Source organism: Simochromis diagramma, unplaced genomic scaffold (genome assembly GCF_900408965.1).
Source record: "Simochromis diagramma unplaced genomic scaffold, fSimDia1.1 OVJJ01000304.1, whole genome shotgun sequence".
Lineage (NCBI taxonomy): Eukaryota > Metazoa > Chordata > Actinopteri > Cichliformes > Cichlidae > Simochromis > Simochromis diagramma.
Genome location: NW_024387030.1, coordinates 10,931,461 through 10,940,748, shown reverse-complemented (window position 1 = coordinate 10,940,748; position 9,288 = coordinate 10,931,461). Strand labels below are relative to the sequence as shown.

Here is a 9,288-nt window from a genome sequence, read left to right as displayed (position 1 = left end):
CTGAAGCGACTCCCTCTGTCTTCCGACGTATTATATTTCTGTACATTTAGTTAAACTCATGGGTTTCGTAGGAAATCGAACTGAAAATTATATATCAACATTTATATGTGTAATATTCACGTAAGCGAATTCCCAAAGTAGTACTTTTTTCTGGTGGGTTAATTCGCCGCGGAACCAATGAATAAGGTCGTTTGCCTGGGAAGACTTTCACCCAAACACTACATCACACAGGCTGATGCAAGTTGAATGAGTGAGCTGTCAACTGCGTGTGAAGAATACTGACGGTATACCGACTTGTCACTATATTTAATCAGAAATATAATGAGCTGGATATATGATACATGACTATATAAATTATTAAACATGACAGCATGAGCTAAGTGTAGTTTGTGTTTAGTATAGGACGATTAGCTAGCACTACCAGCTCTGCTGTTATTTTCGCATATGGCAGTTAACTCAGGTGCTGTTTAAGTATATACACACATTCTGTAGAAGATAATTGGATTAGGTATAAAACTGATCCTTGTCAGAACATGTAACATTCCTTTATGACATGTATATTTGGATATGAACTATTTTTCACTTCATATTTTGCTGTGAAGAAGATGACAGACTGTCAAGGCGATGGCGAAGGAACCATGAGTCCCATGGAGCTTTTCGAGAAACTGAATGCTCAAGGAGAGAAAGTCAGATCCTTGAAATCAGCTAAAGCAGAGAAAGTGAGTTTTTCGAGATTTACATTTCTATCACTGTGCAAATGCAAATTGTAATTTCAGATTCACAGAAGGGGTGAACAGATGATTTTCCTGAACACTGTTTTCTATCGTGACACACAGTGATCATCAACAACATTAAAGTTACTCGCCACTAGGGCTGCCACGATTAGTCGACTAGTCACGATTACGTTGACTATCAAAACCGTCGACGACTGATTTAATAGTTGACACGTTGTTTGAAGCTTTGTAAGACCACAAAAGACGCAGGAATAAGTAGTAGGATTTAAGAGTGTAATACCGGACTGAAACAGAAGATGGCAGCACTGCATGTACAAGGATGCCAGCTGCCGTTAAACCCCGAAGAAGAAGAAGTAGCTCTGTCCCAGAATTCATAGCGCAGCCCAGCCCAGCTCAGTTTCCAACAATGGCGGCAGCTAGTTAGTTTTAATATTAGTCTTATTATTCTTTCTGTGTCACAAAATAAACGTTTAACATATTTTCAGAATGTAACTGTGTAAACCTCAAATATCTGCTCAGTTTATCAAGACACCACATATTTTCAAAAGTGCTCCGACGTTTTCGGAGATGTCTGTTGCCCACTAGCTCGATAGCTAGCCGGGGGCAAGGCTCACTGGAGCCCATGAGAGCACCGGACTCCTGGCAAATCGTTGTCAAACCCACCGCCGTCTTTCACTACTCGGGTTAAACATATATAAGTCACTTAGATAACTTACAAATGTTATTGTTTGGCTTTTTTTAGTATTTTATTTGTTCCTGAGTAAATCGGTTTGGTTGAGATTAAAGTTATAGTTTTTACACAGCTGAATAAACGTCAAGCAGACAACTGAGCATAAGATGCTCGAGAATATACTCCGGTGTCTCGTTATATTTTAGATAGCAAGGAGTTTATTAAACTTCACCGAAACAATCTGCAAATGTCATTAACATTTAATAAACTATCATCTTGTCTTTATTTTTAGTTAGCAATTATCTTAAACACTTAAAGCTGTAAGCTAATGATAGTTATATAAGAGCAGATGCATGCTGGTGCAATAAGCTGTATGTTTTATGTCCAATGGATGCATGATCTGATTAGTCGACTAATTGCAAAAATAATCGGTGACTAGTCGACTATCAAAATAATCATTTGTGGCAGCCCTACTCGCCACACTGGTCATCATTGATCATTGTATTGCTATGAAAATTTTGACTGGTATTCATGTGGAATGGATGTTACTTTGACATGTGCCACCGTTACACCACCATGGCAATGGCACTATTTGACCACTCCAATGAGCATTGAGGGTCCATTCAAAAATATTATGATAGACTGCACATTAAATCCTCAGAGGTCTGGTGTCCATGCCTGTTTTGGCAGCAAAGGGAGGACCTCCTCCTGATGGGTGTATTGTAATTACTTGTACTGTAATTCTGACATTGCTCCTCATTTGCTAACAGTGGATATGTACAAATTTGTGCATAAATCATGCATATGAATGAACATTTCACAAACAAATTGGTGACATATCAATATTTTTATACCTGAAGTCGTCCACACTTACAGAAGAAATTAGAAGTCCCACTCACTTCACGAACACACAAATGGAAACCTGGTCTTTAAAATGACTACTGCCACTAATAATAATAATCATACTAAATAATAATAATAATAATGTCTTGTTATTATTAATATTATTGTTGTTTGTGTTGTTGCCTGTCGACCATTGTTTACAGTTTTCCAAAGCAACATGAGCCACACAATACACCGAATTATTATTGCATTTTTTTAAATTCCATGTAAAGAAAACTATAGTTATGGAAAGCTGTAGGCTTTAACCTTTTAAACATTTCCAAATAATTTTATCTTTCATTAAAAAACAACTTATATCAATGTTGGATGTCATCAATTATACCCTAATTTCTTGGCATCCCATGGATGCTGGAGAATCAGGAGAGTTTGTTTTTATGTGGGTTTTTGTTTTTTTAATTGCAATTAATTTCTCATCTAGGGCTGAAAGATCACATGCTCCTTGTCCTCCACCTTTTTTCTTCTTTTTGTTGAAGTCCGTTTTCATATCAGTCCAAACTTTCTTTTTAACAACTTGAGCGTCTGGCTTTCTCCTCGGACTTCGGAAATCGTTTTTTACAGTCTGACTTTGTCCTTCTTTTTTGCTTTAGTAATGCAGACATCTTTCTCTCACTCTCTCCACTTCACCTTCAGGTATACATGCTTCCTCAGATAGAGAAATCAGGTGTTGCTGCATGTAGATTGCAGGCAGTAAACATGAGACAGTTGATTTAGAAGGAATCTTATTTACTGACTTACGCAGAGCAGTAAGAAAAAAATTGGCCAGTGTGTACATGCTATAAATGCAACACTGATTCAACAGAATAAGAAGGGGTCACACACACATATTAATACAAAAAAACCATTGTTTCTACAACAGTTTGTCACTGTGTCATTTCTATTGGGATATCTATCATCTAATACGATTGTTTTGTTTCCCCAGGCTGAAATCGATGCTGCTGTCCAGCTGCTGCTAAAGTTGAAAGTGGACTATAAACAGATGACGGGCCAAGATTATAAGGCAGGATGTCCACCTTCAGAAAACCTGATTGTGTCAAACAATGGGCCTGCAGCAGATGACTGTGATGGAGAAGACTTAGTTGACCCGTGGAATGTTTCTGCTTCCAGCACCAAAGGAGTAGATTATGATAAACTCATAGGTGGGTTTTTCAATGAGCTTTAATTCTTCACTTCAAGAGCTGTACTTCACTAATACATTAATATGAGGTAATTTAAGCTGAATAACTGGTGAATGTGTGATGTCACTCCCTAGTGAGGTTTGGCAGCAGTAAAATTGACAAGGAGCTGTTGGAAAGAATAGAAAAAGTCTCGGGACAGAGAGCCCATCATTTCCTAAGAAGAGGAATCTTCTTCTCACACAGGTCAGCTTGCCATGGGTTTTGTTGTTTCTAATTTACCAACTTTTGTTGAAAAGATGGTCTTGTAAATGATTATATGGCACGTCATCAGTAATGTTGAATCATGGTTAATGTTTACTTGCTATTCCAAATGAAAACATAAAGATGGGAGTGTATTGAGAACACACATTGATAATTCCTTCCTATTACTGTTTCTGCCAGAGATATGCATCAGATCTTAGATGCGTATGAAAAGCACAAGTCCTTCTACCTTTACACCGGCAGAGGTCCGTCCTCAGAGGCCATGCACGTTGGTCACCTCATCCCTTTCATCTTTACCAAGTGAGTTCTACCTCTTAATTCTGTGATGTCAATGAAATTTAAAGCATTAAGTGGCTCTGTGACATCTCTCAGCCTGATCGCAATATTGTGTTCAATATCTAAAATTATTGATTCCATGCTCAGTGAATTTTACGTTTAGACTTTTAGACTAAGTTAAAACTGAAGGTAGCGTCCTCATTCCAGATGGCTTCAGGATGTGTTTGATATCCCCCTCGTGGTCCAGATGACCGATGACGAGAAATACCTGTGGAAAGATCTCACACTTGAGGAATGCCATCGCTTCACTGTGGAAAATGCCAAGGATATCATCGCCTGTGGCTTTGATGTCAACAAGACCTTCATCTTCTCAGACCTTGACTACATGGGGTAAAATATGCCAAGAGACTATCTTTATATGTTTATCTGGTAGACCTTGGTGTTGACATTACTGTTTCAAAACAACTAAAAAAATAAAGAACTGTGTGTGTATAGATCCATATTTTTTTCCAATTCAGATGAATAGAAATGTTTTGATTCTCATTTCAATGTATTATATTCTGCAGTGCATCACCTCAGTTCTACAGAAATGTGGTAAAGGTCCAGAAGCATGTGACATTTAACCAGGTTAAAGGCATCTTTGGCTTCACAGACAGCGACTGCATTGGTAAAATGACTGAAATTATGTCATCTAATCATTTATTTTACTTAAAGTGTGATTGTGTGATAACTTCTTGGTATGTAATGGTATGTTTTTGTTTTGTTTTGGGGGTTTTTAATACGTCCAGGAAAGATCAGTTTTCCAGCCATCCAGGCAGCTCCGTCCTTCAGTAGCTCATTCCCGCAGATATTCGGCGGCAAAAAAGATGTGCCGTGTCTCATCCCCTGTGCCATAGACCAGGTCAAGACGCCATTAAATCAATACGTAGCAACCCGAAATGTACAGTGGTGTTCACAGTATGCAGTTATTGATGTTCTTATCCGTCCTCTCACATTCTCAGGACCCCTACTTCAGGATGACCCGTGATGTCGCTCCAAGGATCGGCCTCCTCAAACCAGCCCTGCTGCACTCCACTTTCTTCCCTGCCCTGCAGGGGGCGCAGACTAAGATGAGCGCCAGCGACCCCAACTCATCTATATTCCTCACTGACACACCCAAACAGATCAAAAATAAGGTGCTGCTCTTTACTCCTATTCAGATTCAAAATATCTGTGTTTGCTGTCTGATTTACTCTGACCTGTAATAATTTGTCGCAGATCAACAAACACGCATTTTCGGGAGGAAAAGACACCGTGGAAGAGCACAGAAAGTATGGTGGCAACACAGAGGTAGATGTCTCTTTCTTGTATCTGACCTTCTTCCTGGAGGATGATGAAAAGCTGGAAAAGATAAAAGAGGTGAGGCAGTAGAATCTGAACTGTTTGTCAGTCCCTCCTTCCCTCATCCTCTTATTTCCCCTCTGCCTGTACTCATTCAATCCCTTCTTTTGCAGGACTACACAAGTGGGGCTCTATTAACAGGAGAACTGAAGAAGATTTTGATTGAGACTCTGCAGCCAATGATTGCCCAGCATCAAGAGAGGCGAAAACAAGTCACAGATGAGATGGTGCAGCAGTTCATGACACCCAGGCCTTTAAATTATAAGTTCTAGCTTGCTTGGGCATGAGCAGTCAGGGTTCACCATGTGGTTAAGCTCAGTATAAGAACAAAAAAAGAATCCCGCTTTATTTCCATTTGAAGTCTTTTTAATGGGAAAGAAGGACAATTTCTCTTACAGTTTACAACCAAACTGGAAGTGCAAAAAAAGAAAGAAAAATCGTAAATAATAAATATAAATCACTGGAGTGATGAAATGCCTCTCTGTGTCAAACTAAGCATGGCATTGCCTGCACCTTCATGCCAATTCCCAGTTGATTATTGACTTCCAGCAGTACCAATTGTACCCATTTATTTTCACAATGTGTTACAGCTCTCTCAGGACTGGAAGACGATAAAAGCAGAGTACTAACACATATCTCTAAAAACCAAACTAATATAATCAGTTAAGATATACATCCACTTTGTCTTTATTTACTTAAAAACAGCCTTCTGAATAATAATTGTAACTGTGTGATTATCAAAAGCAGTTGTGTTGTAACTTGTAATCAGGATCAGCCAGCATGTGAGGTGTATTATAAAAAGTCTGTCTTATAAATACACCTCAGTTTGAACATACATCACATGTAGGATGTCAGTGTCTCAGTCATGAGAACAAAAGCAAATGTTTGTTGTTATCAGCAAGAGGAACATCAGTCAAGGAAGGTAGAAAATCTTCAGCTTATTCTCACACAAAAAAATTAAACGTCTTAACAACAGCATCTTTTGAAATAATTTTTTATTTGAAAATGTTTTAATTAGAAGTAAAGCCATGATTTTTGCTTTTGTTTACTGAATTACGCTCACCGCCTACTTCATTAGGTACGCATCTTCGCAATTTCCTATTAACACAAATACCCAATCAGCCAATCGCATGGCTGCAACTCAATTCATTTAGAAATGCATACATGGCCAAGAAGACCTGCTGAAGTTCAAACTAAGCATAACCAAGAGAGGGAAAGGTAATTCAAGTGACTTTGAACGTGACTTAGTTGTTGGTGCCAAGTGGGCTGATCTACGTATCTCAGCAACTGTTGATCTGTTGGTATTTTCCCCCACAACTATCCAAGGTTTACAGGGAATTATATCCTGTGTGCCAGTGCCTTGTTGATGGAAGAGGTCAAAGGAGAATGGCCAGGCTGCTATGGGTTGATAGGAAGGCAACAGTAATTCAAATAATAACTAGCTACAATCAAGGGATGCAGAAGAATATCTCTGAATGCACCAAGCAGACAGGCTACAGCAGCTACAGCATTTGTGTCAAACCAGCAGGAACAGGAAACGGGAAACTGAGACTACTATTCACACAGGCTTGTATTGGACAATACAAGGCTGGAAAAACATCTGTTTTGAATCTCGATTTCTGCTGTTTCACTCCAATGGTAGATTGAGAACTTGTGAAAGCATGGATTCACCCTGCCTTTTATCAGTGGGTCAGGCTGCTAGTTGTGGTGTAATGATGTGGGGGTTCTTTTAATGGCACATTTTGGGCCCCTTAGTACCAGCTAAGCCACAGCCTGCCTGAGTATTGTTCCCGTCCATCCCTGAACCCGTCAGATGTACAGATGCCTGTACCCATCTTCTGATGACTGCTTCCAGCAAGCGAACGTACCATGTCACACATGTCGCAAAGCTTGAATGTGACAAGAAGGTTAGTATTCAAATTGGCTCAGGAGTCGTCAGATCTAAATCGAACAGAGCACTTTTGGGATGTAATGGATTGAGACAGTCGTATCATAGATGTTAAGTGTACCTGATAAAGTGGCTAGTGAGTATACATAATGTACAGTGCTGTGTTTTAAATGTTTCTGTGGTAACACAGACAAAGTCATTTTCCCCCACAATGTCTTAAAACACAAGAGCATTAGCATGTAGTATTACTGACAGAACCACAGACTCATGTAACACGTTTGCATACAACAGTAGGAAATGCACGGGAAATTGTTTAAGACTATATGAACACACGTTACCATAGATAAGATAGAAAATAGTGCATTGTATGCAGTTAACTTAAAGATTTTGATCTAAATGTAATTCAGATTGATTGGTATTTTAAGATAAAATGATGAGTGATGGACTCTTTTTAAATGTGCAGTGCTTAATGTTAAACGTGGGAATGTGCAAATTAAACTGTAACGGTAATAACGATAACTAATTTTCATAAAGATAGGCTTAAAAGTAGTAAGGAGAAATCATTATACTGCTATCTACTGCCTGGCTTGAAAGCAAGAGAATATCAAATGTGGTTCTGTTGCTGTCTGCATTTATGTGGAGCTTTATGTATTACTGAAAGAATGCACAAAGCAAAGATGGTATGGTGTATGTATAGATATAATCTTTGTACAAGTGCTCCTGGAAACAAATAGACTCATCTGCCATCTGCATTCTTATCCTGCTGCAGAAACCATACTCCTAAGAGAAAACATACTTATGCATGGCAGACCAAAGAGTAAATCGGTGCACCATACCTCCCTGCAGCTCCTCTATATTCACATGGGTTTTGCTTCTTCATTTTTTTTTCTTGCCCTTGCTGATGGTCTCTCCCCATAAACAGGTGTTAGCCTACTTACACCAGTATGTCAAATACATGGTCAGCAGTGGTGCTGTCTTACTGTTGGCATGTTCTACTTCACAATGAGAGCTGCCAGCAGAACGTGCAGTTATATTTAGGGATGGGTATTGATAAGATTTTCACGATTCCGATTCCATTTTCGATTCTGTTTAAAGATTCGATTCTTTATCGATTTAAAAAAAAAAAAAAAAAAAAAAAAAAGGAGAACACTGAGGTCGATTAGCTTAGAACTTTGTTTTATATCTTCTCTTTGAAAAAGATAGAAATTTAGGAGTAACATGGCCTTACAAACCCAGCAGTGAGATCTTAAGAGATCCACAGCCTACGGCTCTTCAATGGGGTGTCACGGGGTCCCCGGGGGGAAAAAAATTGTAAATGTAAAATAAATATTCTTCTGTAGCAATAACAAAGTATAACATAAATTGTTCTGTGGCAACTACACAAGAATATCCAGTAATGTCCCTGCCTACAATTAAACACATTCACTTACCGAAAATCGGGGGCATCTGCTGTGGCAAATAGGTGCAAGCCTTTTACCACAAACTCACTGCTCGGTGACATTCGTCTTTCCTGGCCTGAAAGGAGACGCTACCGGTAGACTGCAGTGAGAACTGCCAGCATCTCTCTCATCATGGTCACCTAAATGCACAGTAATGGCAGGTTTTGTAATAAGGCAGATCGCGCTAACATAATATGCACTATTAGTTGATTATTTACCTGCTACGGAGCCCCTCTGATGACATGGTACAAAAAATAAATAAATTGTGGCCACAAAATACTACTTCGAGGGCACGAAATAGGTATAACGTGCCCACGAAATGCTAATTTGTGGCCACGAAATATTTATTTGTGGCCACGAAATACTATTTCGAGGGCACGAAATAGGTATAACGTGCGCACGAAATGCTAATTTGTGGCCACGAATTGGGTATAACGTGGCAACGAATTACGCATTTGTGGCCAAGAAATAGATAACGTGCGCACATCTTATTGATAGAATTCCTGGACAGCTGCGTAGAGACACAAGCATAAAAGTAGGCTAAATACACCATGGACAGAGACAGTCTGATTAAGTTTTATTTCAGGTTGGGAATGAGCTACAAATGCATTTTGAAAAGCCT

The 9,288-nt window shown here is 39.1% G+C and overlaps 1 protein-coding gene across 2 annotated transcripts; it reads left to right on the top strand.

The window, feature by feature from the left end:
- Positions 1-180: 180 nt before the first annotated feature.
- Positions 181-6,317, top strand: LOC120739939 (tryptophan--tRNA ligase, cytoplasmic). 2 transcript variants are annotated; one of them, XM_040041939.1, is made up of 11 exons: positions 181-284; positions 603-719; positions 3,227-3,443; positions 3,557-3,665; positions 3,864-3,983; positions 4,167-4,349; positions 4,526-4,626; positions 4,748-4,860; positions 4,961-5,134; positions 5,217-5,357; positions 5,453-6,317. In XM_040041939.1, the coding sequence occupies exons 2-11, from the start codon at positions 606-608 to the stop codon at positions 5,609-5,611; spliced, it is 1,431 nt and encodes a 476-aa protein (XP_039897873.1). In that variant the 5' UTR covers positions 181-284; positions 603-605; the 3' UTR covers positions 5,612-6,317. The 2 variants fall into 2 exon arrangements, with proteins under 2 accessions (XP_039897873.1, XP_039897874.1); XM_040041940.1 differs by having other exon boundaries at positions 182-284; positions 606-719.
- The last annotated feature ends 2,971 nt before the right edge of the window (positions 6,318-9,288 follow it).

Coding starts and splice junctions, on each gene's coding strand:
- LOC120739939 (XM_040041939.1), top strand. CDS start 606: ATGACAGACTGTCAAGGCGATGGCGAAGGAACCATGAGTCCCATGGAG. Junction 4,350..4,525: donor TCAGACCTTGACTACATGGG/GTAAAATATGCC, acceptor TATATTCTGCAG/TGCATCACCTCAGTTCTACA. Junction 4,627..4,747: donor CACAGACAGCGACTGCATTG/GTAAAATGACTG, acceptor TAATACGTCCAG/GAAAGATCAGTTTTCCAGCC.